The sequence below is a fragment of the Hemitrygon akajei genome, chromosome 20 (genome assembly GCF_048418815.1).
Source record: "Hemitrygon akajei chromosome 20, sHemAka1.3, whole genome shotgun sequence".
Lineage (NCBI taxonomy): Eukaryota > Metazoa > Chordata > Chondrichthyes > Myliobatiformes > Dasyatidae > Hemitrygon > Hemitrygon akajei.
In genome coordinates, this window is record NC_133143.1 from 71,066,235 (window position 1) to 71,080,447 (window position 14,213).

Sequence of the window (14,213 nt, forward strand, 5' to 3'; positions counted from 1 at the left end):
GGAGATAAGTGCAGAAAGGACGAATGCACAAGGGAATCATGGAAGGAACAATTCCTGCAGAAAGCTGGGGGAGGGTGTATAAATGTATTTAATGGTAGGATCCCTTTGGAAGCAGTTGAAGTTGCAGAGAATGATGTATTGGATGCGAAGGCTCATGGGGTAATAGGTAAAGACAAGAGGAACACTATCATTATTAAGGTGGCGGGAAGATGGGGTGAGTGCAGATGTTTGGGAAATGGAGGAGATGTGGGTGAGGGTAGCATCAATACTGGAGGAAGGGGAACACTGTTCTTTGAAGGAAGAGGACATTTCTGGTGTCCTGGAAAGGAAAGCTGGGAACAGATGTGGCGGGGTGAAAGAACTGAGGAAGGGGAGATATGGTGTGAAGAGGTATAATCAAAACTTTAGGAATCAGTAGGTTCAAAAAAAAGATGTTGGTTGACAGTTTGTCTCCAGAGAGAGACAGAGAGATCAAGAAAGGGGAGGGAAGCGTCAAAAATTGATCAAGTGAATTTAAGGGCAGGGTGGAAGTTAGAGGCAAAGTTGATTAAATTGATGACCTCAGCATGGGTACATGAAGCAGCACCAAAGCAGTCATCAGTGTAGTGGAGGAAGAGTTGGGGAGCATTACCAGGGAAATCTTGGAACATAGACTGTTCCACGTAGCCAACGAAGAGACAGGCATAGCTGTGGCCCATGGCAATCCTTCAATTCTAGAGAAAGTGTGAAGAGCCAAAGGAAGAATTGTTGAGGGTTAACAATAGTTAACAATATGTAAACTCTTAAATGCAAGAGATTCTGCAGATATTGGAAATCCAGAGCAAAGCCACAAAATGCTGGTGGAAATCAGCAGATCAGGCAGCATCTATGGAAATGAATAAACAGTCAACGCTTTGGGCTGAGACCCCTCATTAGGGCTGGGAAGGAAGGGGGAAGATGCTAGAATAAGAAGGGGAGAAGGGAAGGAGGACAAGCTAGAAGGCAATAGGTGAAGCCAGATGGGTGGGAGAGGGGGGATGAAATAAGAAGCTGGGAGGTGATAAATGGAAAAGGGAAAGGGCTGAAGTAGAAGGAGAAATCTGATAGGAAAGCAGAGTGGATGAAAGTGATGTGATGATTTCACATGTCTTCTAAAACTTTAACAAGCTTAAATAGATGCATGGTGGATCCTGACTGGTTGTATCATAGCCTGTTATGGAAACAGCAATACATAAAAATAGAAAAGTCTACAAAAAGTAATGGTTACAGCCCAGTCCATCACAATAAAAGCCCTCCACACTACAAGAAGCACTGCCACAAGAGAGCAGAATCTATTACTAAGGCCTCTCACTATCTATGCCATGATCTCTTCTCACCACTGCCATCAGGAAAGAGGTACAGGACCCTTAGGACTCACACCACTAGTTTCAGGAACATTTATTGCCCCCCAATCATCAGGCTCTTGAATCAGAGGGCATAACTTCACTCTGTTTCATTCACCCCAACATGGAACTATTCCCATTGAACTGGACTCACTTCATCTTAGGTTCTGTATATTTATTGCTTACGGTAATTATGTATTATTTAGCTACCAGAAAATATATAAAGTGTTTTTTATGCTGCATGATTCCCTTAAGGCAGGGGTTCCCAACCTGGGGTCCCGCGGATCCCTTGCTTAATAGTAGGGGTCCATGGCATTAAAAAAACATTGGAGCTGCTCCTTTAAGGTTTGGTGTCTCTGCAGACACCACTCTCACCATTCCAAGTTAAACCAGTGGACAAACAAGACCAAGGATTGGGAAAACATAAATGGCAGTCTGAATGAACAAGGTGAAGAGCAGCAGCCAGTCCCAAACCTTGCTGATGCCATTTTCTCCAGCAGTACAAGTACGCAATATTAAATACTGAACGACTAAAAAAAAGTTAAAACATAAACAAATCCCAGGATCAAACATAAAATAAAATGCTCAAGAGAAAAACCAAAAAAATGTTTCTATAGAACATGAACTCCAATGAATTTAATTGCTATAGAATAATATAATAAATCCTTACAAATCTATAGTCAACGTTTCAAGCAGAGGCCTTTCAAGAGATCCTGATGGAAGATCTTGGCCCAAAATGCTATAGATGCTGCCTTACTTGCTGAGTTTCTCCAGCATTTTATGTGAGTTTCTCTAGATTTCCAGAAACAGCAGAATCTCGTGTTTAAAATCTAAGCGGTATTTCATTTTAAAGTGTTCAGTAAAATCTCTTACCTGCAAGGGCACAGGAGTTTCTTTATAACTGGGCAAAATCTTAAATGAAATTCCACCGCTGCAATCCTTCAACATTTCTTGCAGTACCTTTGGGTCGGATCCAACTTCAATGCCATTGACTTCCTTAATGATATCCCCCACATGCAGAAGACCTTGCCGATCAATCATACCACCATGAAGAATCCTTGCAATTACCAGCTCACTGTTCTCCACCCTAAAGGTAACACCCTACAAAGCAAGTAAAATAATCATAGTTGATTAGATGCCTTTCAAGATTGTTGAATGTCATTTCCAGTACACAAGTGTAAAGAACAACAAATATTGTTTTTGACTTTAGAGTTTAGCCCTTCTATTCTTTAGATTTAGTCATGATGGTAGATCCAATGCAGTCAAAGAACACAAATATACAATAAAATACACAAAAAGACAATAAATATAAATACATAAAATAGCTTATATACATAGATTGATTGCATGTACATAAAGTGATGGTAGGCACAGGAGTGTCAGTACATAAGGTGACTCTGACCGTGGTGGTTGCAAGTCTGAAGGAGTGGTTTAGTAGGTGGAGGTGTTGATCAGCTTTACTACTTGGAGAAAGTAATTGTTCTTGATTCTGGTGGCCTTGGCATGGATGCTATGTAGCCACCTCCCTGACAGGAGTGAGACAAACAGTCCATGAGCAGGGTGGGTAGGATCCTTCATGATGTTACAGGCCCTTTTCCAGCACCTTTCTGTATATATGATGGGTAGGCTGGTGCCAGTGATGCATTGCACAGTTTTAACTACCTGTTGAGGAGCTTTCCAGTTCCTAGTGAAGTTTTCATACCATGTAGTGACGTAGTTGTTAGGATGCTCTCTACTACGTGTCTGTTGAGTATAGAGGTGCATAGCCTCACTCTTTTCAGCCTCCTCAGAGAGCAGAGGTTCTGACTGTGTAAGACATATGCTGGGACCATGAGGGGTTGTGAAGATGTGCACTCCCAGGAGTTTGAAAATGCTTGCAGTACCACTGATGTAAAGTGAATTATGAGTTCTCCTGAAGTCAATAACCATCTCATTTTTCTTGTTGACAATAAGGAAGAAATTATTTGCCTGTCACCAGGCCTCTCCTCTCTGTAGGCCATCTTATCGTTGTTGTTGAGACCCACGACTGTCATGCCATAAATGAGCATGACAACATGATCACCCGGGTGTTGGACCATGCAGTTACTGTGAGCAGTGGGTTCAGCACACAACCCTAAGGGACATCCATGTTCAGGATGATGTGAAGGGAGGAGTGGTTGTGCATCCTGACCATCTGAGATCAGTTGGTTAGGAAGTCCAATGCCCAGATGCACAGTGGTGTAGGAGTTTGTTCACCAAGGTCTGTGAAAACAACAGTGTTGAATGCCAAAATGAAATCCAGAAATAGCATTCTGACAGTGTTCTTGCTTTCTAGGTGTGTCAAGGCCAGGTGCAAGACAGATGCTATGGCATCTGTAGAGCGGTTCTGTTGGTTGTTGCTTAACTCAACAACCAAATCAACACAAATGCATCCATTTAAGGAAATTAAGTTTGGGCAAAAATTGGCTGCAAAATTTATCACTGCAAATAAGAAAGCATCTTTCTCACACTACAAAAGCAGTGCAACAATAAAACATTTTTTTCTTTCAGAATAATATGAAAATTATACAGAATTACTCATGGAATTAAAGTATTTTCATATCAATCCATGAACATGATCATGACTAAATCGGAACAATAGAAGAGGTAAACTCTAAAGTAGAATGCACAGTATTTTTCTGCTGGCCACATCAGGGTGGAAGAAAATTGTATAAAACTGTAGAGACCCTAAGTACTGTTCAGTCATGTAAGAATGCCCATTAAGATTATAATGTTTAAAGTTGATCACTACAGAATCAATCAAAAAAGAATCCTAATCAACAAAAAAAACCTTTTCTTTTCAATGAACTAACATTGGAATTAGATTCTCCACACCCCTCCCCGCATTCCGTCCAATTTTAACAGTAGTACTAACAAGAATGTCCTGACCAGCTGCATCACCATCTGGTATGGTAATTATCAGGCATCTGACCACAAGTTCCTACAATGGATTGCAAGGACTGCTAAGAGGGTCATCAGGGTACCTCTTCCATCCATTCAAGATATTTATCAGGAGCACTGCATACGCTGGACCTTCAACATTATCAATGATCCCTCCCATCTGTTCAACAATCTCAATCAGGCAGAAGGTAACGTAGCATTAAGACAAGGACTGTTAGGATGGGAAAATTTCTTCTCCCAGGATTTGAGACTGCTGAACTCCCTGCCACCAACCAAGTCTCATCACATATGAAATGCCAGTAGTGTTATACTGTTTACTTTTAAAACTTTTGTCATAAATGCATCTTTTTATTTGTTAATATTGTTTCCTTTGGTGGTATACGTATATACATTTGAAATAACAATAAACTTTAACTTCTTTACTGATTTTATTAAACAAATAATTAGAAGAGGGTCAGTGTGATTTCTTCCCCTTACACAAATTCTAAAAATAAATTTCTTCATCAAATTGTTGTCATTTTTATTGTAAAATGTGTCAGAATGTTTACATTCCAAAGAATGTATGTGGACCCAAAATGATCCTTTCAAACTGCCTCCACCCTTCTGAATAGTATTCCATCAGAAATCAGAGCAAGCTGGCTCCACGTGATTCTCAGGTGATTTCACTGATCACAACCAGAGAAGGAGAAATACTGCAACAATTTCTAATTATCCAACAAATTGCATCAGGCTATTGCAGCCAATTCCTTCATTTCACACACAAAGGTGTCAGAGGATATCTGATATCAGTGGAGCTAGATTGGATAGAGAAAAAAACTGAATAATGAAACCCTTCAAATATTTTATATAACTCTGTAGTCTTTGCTAGTAATGTCCTAATCCAACCGATTAATCAGAATCAGAATCACGTTTAATATCACTGGAATACTTCGTGAAAGTTGTTTGACAGCAGCAGTACATTGCAATATATAATCATAAAAGAAACTATATTATAACAAGAAATGTATTTTTAAAAAATTAAATAAATAGTACAAAAAGAGAGCAAATAAAAAAATAGTGGGGTAATGTACACGGGTTCATTGTCCATTCAGAAATCTGATGGCAGAGGGGAAGAAGCTGTTTGTAAACTGTTGAGTGTATGTCTTCAGGCTCCTGTACCTCCTCACTGGCAACCAACAGTGCTGTTTTGCCAGCAGCTCATAAAACTGCTAGATACTCGAGTAGATATACTTCTAAATTATGATCGTTGCAGTCTGCAGCCTGTAATTTCCCTTTATGGGATATAGTTTCGAACCAATTGGCGCTTTTGCAATTCCCTGGCAGATTTGGTGAAGTATTGTGTACAGTTCTGGTCACCGAATTATAGGAAAGATGTCAACAAAATAGAGAGAGTACAGAGAAGATTTACTAGAATGTTACCTGCATTTCAGCAGCTAAGTTACACGGAAAGGCTGAACAAGTTAGGTCTTTATTCTTTGGAGCGTAGAAGGTTGAGGGGGGACTCGATAGAGGTATTTAAAATTATGAGGGGGATAGATAGAGTTGACGTTGATAGGCTTTTTCCATTGAGAGTAGGGGAGATTCAAACAAGAGGACATGAGTTGAGAGTTAGGGGGGCAAAAGTTTAGGGGTAACACGAGGAGGAATTTCTTTACAGAGAGTGGTAGCTGTGTGGAACAAGCTTCCAGTAGAAGTGATAGAGGCAGGTTCGATATTGTCATTTAAAGTAAAATTGGATAGGTATATGGACAGGAAAGGAATGGAGGGTTATGGGCTGAGTGCAGGTTGGTGGGACTAGGTGAGAATAAGCATTCGACATGGACTAGAAAGGCCAAGATGGCCTGTTTCCATGCTGTAATTGTTATATGGTTATATAGACTTCCGAGAGTGTATCTACAGCCAGGCCAGCTATTGCTGGGGATGGATGCCACGTTGAGGCCTTATAGTGGAAGATGAACCCATTTTGACTCCATTATTCCACGCTGTTTAAAGTGTTGAGCAAGATTAAAATCATTGCTGCTGAGAGGAAAAGAACAGATAGTCAGTACTGTCTGGTTGCATTTGGCCAGCCCCATTCTCTTCTTGCTACTCCTGTCGGCTGGGAGGTACAGAAGTCTTGGATCCCACGCCACCAGGTTTGGAAGCAGATGTTGCCCTGTGACTACTGGGCTCCTGGACAGGCTTCACTTGCCTCAGCTCTGAACCGGTCCTGCACCTGTGGACTCACATTTGGAGACTTCTTCAGGGACACTGTACTTCATGTTCCGTGCATAATTTGTAAACTTTTGTTTTTAACTATTTGTGCAATTTGTCCTCTTTTGCACATTGGATGTGTGTGGCCTGTGGGTGGGGGGGGGGGGGGAGAGAGAGTGAGAGAGTGAGAGAGAGAGAGAGAGAGAGAGAGAGAGAGAGAGAGAGAGAGAGTGAGAGAGAGAGAGAGAGAGAGAGAGAGAGAGAGAGAGTGAGAGAGAGAGAGAGAGAGAGAGAGAGAGAGAGAGAATGTTGTTGTGTTTCTTTGTTTTGTGGGTGCCTGTAAGAAGATGAATCGCGAGATTGTGTATGGTGTACTTACTTTAATATCTCCACTCCCACTTGGCTCCATCTGCCCAGCAATCCTTCCTCACCTGGATCCATCCATTGCTTGGCAGCTCCTGACTCACACTTCCCCTAACCAATTTCTACTGGCTATCTATGCTTTTCATGTTAAGTCTCAACCACATGTTGCCTGACCCACCGAGTTCCTCCAGCAGATGGTGTGTTGCTGTATTCCAACATCTGCATTCCTTTGTGCCTAGTTAATGAAGCACTGTAATTCCGGAAGATGCAACCAAGCAAACAATGCGACCAAGGGCAATATCCTTCAGACCGTTCAAGAAATTACTTTCACTTTTACAAAGAAGAAACAATCTGCAAATGCTGGAAATCCAAGCGATGCACACAAAATGCCGGAGGAACTCAGCAGGCCAGGCAGCATCTACGGAAAAAAGTACAGTCGACGTTTTGGGACCCTCCGGCAGGACTGGACTTGCATTCTTTCATCTTATTTTTCTTTCAGACGTGGTTCTGCTGAAGTTAGAGCCTGTGACCTACATTTTGGTGGTGGGCTTTTGGACCAATTGAGCGATCTGGCACTTTGCTGTCTACGAGGGGATTTGATGAGGTTGGTTTTAAGCGAAGTGTGCAGCCTGGAGCCAAGAAACCTGGAGGTGGGGCTCAAGCCCACAATTGACTCTGTTTCACACCAATTAAAGCACTGTGAAAAATTGAAATCATCGAGGTGAGAGTGGAAGGTGAGCAGGTGTTCAGCACTGTCTTTTAGCCTCTCGCTCACTGCTGCCAGAAGGTGTCTGCATGTGACAGTGTCTCTCTCCCTCCTGCTCTCTGCAGAGGAAGACCTGCATTCAAATGGTTTCTCTCTCCCTCATGTTCTATGCTGACAGACGATTGTGCTGGAATCCTGGATGTTGGACATGGTTTAATCAACTTGGTTTGAAGAGTGTATTCTGTAGTACATATTATGATGTGTTTCTGGTCGCTCCTTTACTTGTTGCTGTTTTGGGAGGCTTTGATCAGGCAACCTGCAGATAACAAATGACACAACGCAAAACTGAACTGAATATGCCTGGACTATTGATTTTGTGTTTTACATTCTGTGGTCTTCGCTTTTTTTTAAAACCTATTTTGCCATTTGTGCAATTTGGTTTTTTTTTTCTTGCACATTTGGTGGGGGGAGGTGATATTTTTCTTTGAACAGGACCCAGATTTTTCTTTGTTCCATGGCTGTCTATAGGAAGATGAATCTCAGGGTTGTACACTGCATACATAGTTTGATAATAAATGTCCTTTGAAACTTCAGTTTCACAGATACTAAATTCTAAATATATAAAGAAGAAAATAGTCCACTATCACATTTCAATTTCTCCCCCAAAGAGACTTACCAAAGGCTCACCGGCTTTCTTCTGAATTCCAATCATACGAACTGCATCCCCTGATGCCGTCTGGTTACACAAGGAATCGTTTAGGAGACTGGGGCTTGAGGGTGGTGTTTCATAGCACTTTGATGCAACTAAATCATGGGCTTCCAAAAGTGACTGAAAACATTTACAAAAACCATTAATGTAACAAAATTTCTAAAACATTCACGCATTTCACAATAAACTTTCAACATTATTCTGTGATCATTCCCACCTTTGCTGAACAACACTGCATCAATTATTCAATAAGGAATTTTCATGTACGTATTGGGCATCAGGATGCTGTACTAAATATATAATTTCTTCTCCCACCAATCACCTTCATCATGCCGCTTCAAACCTCAGTGTACCACACCCTGAACTTGTTCACTTTTCGAAGAAGAACTGGTTATCATAGAACATTTCCTTAATGTTCAGCAAAGGACCCATGGATGACTTTGAATCTGGGCACAAACAGAACATCATCCTAATTAAAGTTAGTCATGACTCAAATGTGGGGTGAGGATGATTCAAGATAGAAGACGTATGGCGTATTGGCCTCCATTACACCATAAGACATAGGAGCAGAATTAGGCCATCTGGCCCATCGAGTCTGCTCTGCTATTCAATCATGGCTGATCTTTTTTGTTAAATCTTCTCCTCAACCCCATTTCGCTACCTTCTCCCCATAACTTTTGATGCCATGTCCAATCAAGAACCTATAAGTCTCTGCCTTAAATATACCTGGCTTCCACAGCTGCATGTGACAACAGATTTCACAAATTCACCACCCTTTGGCGAAAGGAATTTCTCCACATCTGTTTTGAAAGGGTGCCCCTCTACCTTGAGGCTGTGCCCTTTTGCCCTAGATTCTCCCACCATGGGAAACGTCCTTTCCACATCTACTCTGTCAAGGCCTTTCAACATTTGAAAGGTTTCAATGAGATCCCCCTCATCCTTCCAAATTCCAGTGAGTACAGACCCAGAGGCATCATCATATAATAACCCTTTTATTCCTGGAATCATCCTTGTAAACCTCCTCTGGACCTTCTCCAATGCCAGCACAACTTTTCTAAGATGAGGGGCCCAAAACTGTTCACAATACACAAGGTGAAACCTTACCAGTGCCTTATGAAGCCTCAGCATCACATCCTTGCTCATGTTCTAGACCTCTTGAAATGAATGCTACCATGGCATTTGCCTTCCTCATCACCCACTCAACCTGCAAATTAACCTTCAGGGTGCTCTGCACAAGGACTCCCAAAACCCTCAGCACCTCAGATTCCTGCATTTTCACCATTTAGAAAATAGTCCGCACATTTATTTCTACTACCAAAGTGCATGACCATGCATTTTCCAACATTGTATTTCACTTGCCACTTTCTTGCCCATTCTCCTAATCTGTCTAAGTCCTTCTGCATCCCACCTGTTTCCTCAACACTACCTGCCCCTCCACCAATCTTCATATCATCTGCAAACTTGGCAACAAAGCCATCTATTCCATCATCTAAATCATTTTTATACAGTATAAAAAAGTGGACCCAACACCAACCCCTGCAGAACATCAGCAGTCACTGGCAACCACCCAGAAAAGGAACCTTTTGTTCCCACTCGCTGCCTCCTACCATTCAGCCAATGCTCTAACCATATTAGTAACTTTCCTGTAATACCATGGGCCCTCAACTTGGTAAGCAGCCTTATGTGTGACACCTCGTCAAAGTCCAAATATACAACATCCACTGCATCCCCTTCATCTATCCTACTTGTAATCTCCTCAAAGAATTCCATCAGGTTCATCAGGCAGGATTTTCCCTGAAGGAAACCATGCTGACTTTGTACTATCTTGTCCTGTGTCATCAAGTACTCCATCACCACATCGTTAACAATTGACTCTAACATCTTCCCAACCACTGAGATCACGCTAACTGGTCTATAATTTCCTTTCTGCTGCCTTCCTCCCTTATTAAACAGTAGAGTAACATTTGCAATTTTCCAGTCCTCTGGCACCATGCCGGAGTCCAATGATTTTTGTAAGATTATTTCTAATGCCACCACAATCTCTAACGCTACGTCTTTCAGAACCCTTAGGTGCAGTTGCTCTGGTCTGTGTGATTTATGTACCTTTATTTGAACACCTTCTCTCTTGTAACATCAACTGCACCCACTTCTCTTCTTTCACCCACTACAACATCAGGCATATTCCTACTGTTTTCCACAGTGAAAACTGACACAAAATACTTTAGTTCATCAGCCATCTCCTTGTCCCTTGTTATTATTTCTCCTGCCTCATTTTCTAGCGGTCCTATATCCACCCTCATTTCTCTTTTATTTTTAACATACCGGTACTTGAAAACACTTTTACTATCCACTTTGATATTATTTGCTAGCTTGCTTTCATATTTCATCTTTTCTCTTCTAATGATTTTCTTAGTTGCTCACTGTAAGTTTTAATAACTTCCCAATCCTCTATCTTCCCACTAATTTTTGCTTTATTGTATGCCCTTTCTTTGCTTTTACAATAGCTTTGATTTCCCTTGTCAGCCACAGTTCTATTTTACCATTTGAGTATTTCTTCATTTTTGGAATACACCATGTCCTGCACCTTCCTCATTTTTTCCCAGAAATGCATGCCATTGCTGCTTTGCTGACATACCTGCCAGCAGCTCCTTCCAATTTACTTTGGCCAGCTCCTCTCTCATACCACTGAAATACTGCTACATCAGATTTTACTTTCTCCCTATCAAATTTCAAGTTGAACTCAATCATATTGTGATCACTGGTTCCCAAGGGTTCTTCTACCTTAAGCTCCCTAATCACCTCCAATTCATTACATAATACCTAATGTAAATGCTCAACGACAAACTGCTCTCAATAGCTATCTCTTAGGTATTCAACAAATTCACTCTCGAGATCTATTACCAACCTGATTTTCTCAATTGACCTACATTTTAAAATTTCCCATGACTACATAACTTTGCCCTTTTGCCTCACCTTTTCTATTTCCTATTGTAACCTGTGGTCCACCTCCCAGCCACTGTTGGGAGGCCTGCATATAATTGCCATCAACATTCTTTTACCTTTGCAGTTTCTTAACTCACCCCACAAGGATTCAACATCTTCCAATCCTATGGCACATCTTTCTACTGATTTGATGCCATTCTTTACCAGTAGAGCCACACTATCCCCTCTGCCTACCTTCCTATCCCTCCAATATAATGTGTAATCTTGGACATTCAGCTCCCAACTACAACCATCCTTCATCCACTATTCAGTGATGGCCAAAACATCATACCTGGCAATCTGTAATATTGCAACAAGATCATCCACATTATTTCTTATAGTACGCACATTTAGATACGCAAACAAGAGGAAACCTGCAGATGCTGGAAATCCAAGCAACACACAAAATGCTAGTGGAACGCAGCAGGGCAGGCAGCATCTAGAAGAAGAAGTACAGTTGACATTTCGGGCTGAGACCCTTCGTCAGGACTAACTGAAAGAAGAACATTTAGATACAATACCTTGAGTACCGTATTTGCTATCCTTTCTGATTTTGCAACCCTAATGATTGGATACTCAGCCTGTTGGCTGTTAAGTAAGTCCCATCACCTGCTTGCCCCTCATGACAATTGGACCATACGCCAACAGACTTAGTTGGGGGATTGAATTCAAGAGCTTGAGGTAATGCTGCAGCCTGGTTAAATCACTCTTGGAATATTGTGTTCACTACTGGCCAGGAAGTACAGGAAGGATGTGGAAGCTTTAGAGAGACTGAAGAAGAGATTTACTGGGATCCTGCTGGATTAGTGAGCATACTTTTTGAGGATAGACAGAACAAGCTAGGGCTTTTTGCTTTGAAGCAAAGAAAGATGAGCAGTAACTTGATAGAGGTTTACAAGATGATAAGAAACACAGATAGAGTGGACAGCCAGTGACTTTTTCCTAGGTCTGAAATGGCTAATAATAATAATAATAATAGTAATAAAAATAATAATAAATACATTATTAATCCCGAGTGGGAAATACAAAAACGGCATAATTTTAAGGTGATGGGGGGGGGGGGGGTGTAATTTCAGAAGTGGTGGGTGCGCATCCTGCCGGGGTGATGGTAGAGGCAGATACATTAGGGACATTTAGATGGGCACATGGGTGATAGAAAAACAAAGGGCTATGTGGGAGGGAAGGGTTTGATTGATCTTGGAGTAGGTTAAAACACTGGCATAAGATTGTGGACTGAAAGGCCTGTATTGTGCTGTACTTACCTATGTTCTTAATATATAACACAGGACCAATCTTTGCCATGTATGGATGGTCGACTTTGAAGATGGGCACAACTGGATCATCAACCTAACTAAAGTTAGTCCTGATCCAGGAATGTGGGGATGAAGATAATTTGAGATAGGACAACTACCTTATGCATGGAGGAAATCGAAAACTGGATGGAGTGAGCTGGCCAGTCACCCAAAGCCACCAACGGACTTTGAAGTCATCTGAGTTTTAAAACAGTATCCTGTATACTGTAAATGCTTTACAGCTGAAGTGTTGGGCATTTTCCAGAGGGGCCATGATTTAAGGTTATGGATAACAGACAGGAACAAAGATCCCATTATAAGATCACCACTGCCTTCAAACGTGCTGAAATAAGCCAAAAATAACTTCACATAAGTATGTTCATTTTTCCAACACAGCAATTGTCTGTTCTTCAAACAACTGTAATGTAGAAACTAACCTTAGGTTCTTCAAAGAGAATAAACACCCAGACATTTGATTTGGAAAAAGCTGTTGATCAACTACATGTTAGGCTTGTAACTGCAGTCAAAAAACATGGAGACAGATAACAAATAATAGATTGGATAGCAAGATAGTTGTAAAAGAGAGCAAAATCAGGGGCTAAGCAATAGACACAAAATGCTGGTGGAACACAGCTGGCCAGGCAGCATCTATAAGGAGAAGCACTGTTGACGTTTCGGGCCGAAACCCTTCATCAGGACTAACTGAAAGGAAAGATAGTAAGAGATTTGAAAGTAGTAGGGTGAGGGGAAAATGCGAAATGATAGGAGAAGACCGGAGGGGATGGGATGAAGCTAAGAGCTGGAAAGGTGATTGGCGAAAGTGATACAGAGCTGGAGAAGGGAAAGGATCATGGGACGGGAGGCCTCAGGAGAAAGAAAGAGGGAGGGGGGGAAGCACCAGAGGGAGATGGAGAACAGGCAAACAACTAAATATGTCAGGGATGGGGTAAGAAGGGGAGGAGGGGCATTAACGGAAGTTAGAGAAGTCAATGTTCATGCCATCAGGTTGGAGGCTACCCAGCCGGTATATAAGGTGTTGTTCCTCCAACCTGAGTTTGGATTCATTTTGACAGTAGAGGAGGCCATGGATAGACATATCAGAATGGGAATAGGACGTGGAATTAAAATGTGTGGCCACTGGGAGATCCTGCTTTCTCTGGCGGACCGAGCGTAGGTGTTCAGCGAAACGATCTCCCAGTCTGTGTCGGGTCTCACCAATATATAAAAGGCCACACCGGGAGCACCGGACACAGTATACCACACCAGCCAACTCACAGGTGAAGTGTCACCTCACCTGGAAGGACTGTCTGGGCACACAGGTGAAGGTGAAGGTTGTTTGAACTTCCAGCATCTGCAGATTTCCTCGTGTTTGCAAAATCAGGGGGTTAAAATATGACTGCTCAGACTGAAAGCTAGTTAAGTAGCGTCCCACAAGGTCCATTGCTGTGTCATGGACGTTTACCAGTTAATTAGTTTGTGAATAGTCAGAGGCTAACACGAGAGGGCACAGTTTTAAGGTGCTTAGACGCAGATACATAGGAGATGTCAGAGTTAAGTTTTTTTTACGTAGTGAGTGGTGAGTACGATAGGGACTTTTAAGAGGCTCCTGGACAGGTACCTAGAGGTCAGAAAAATAGAGGGCTATGGGTAACCCTAGGTAATTTCCAAGGTTAGGACATGTTTGGCAC

At 41.8% G+C, this 14,213-nt stretch overlaps 1 protein-coding gene across 6 annotated transcripts in view; it reads right to left on the reverse strand.

The window, feature by feature from the left end:
* Positions 1-14,213, reverse strand: part of LOC140713914 (protein PALS2-like) — a 186,295-nt gene that overhangs the window by 29,834 nt on the left and 142,248 nt on the right. For all 6 annotated transcript variants that reach the window (XM_073024591.1, XM_073024586.1, XM_073024585.1 and 3 more), the window contains 2 exons: positions 8,219-8,371; positions 2,235-2,462 (listed from right to left, as the gene is read on the reverse strand). In XM_073024591.1, the coding sequence (XP_072880692.1) occupies positions 2,235-2,462; positions 8,219-8,371 (381 nt within the window). The remainder of the gene's footprint in view (positions 1-2,234; positions 2,463-8,218; positions 8,372-14,213) is intronic.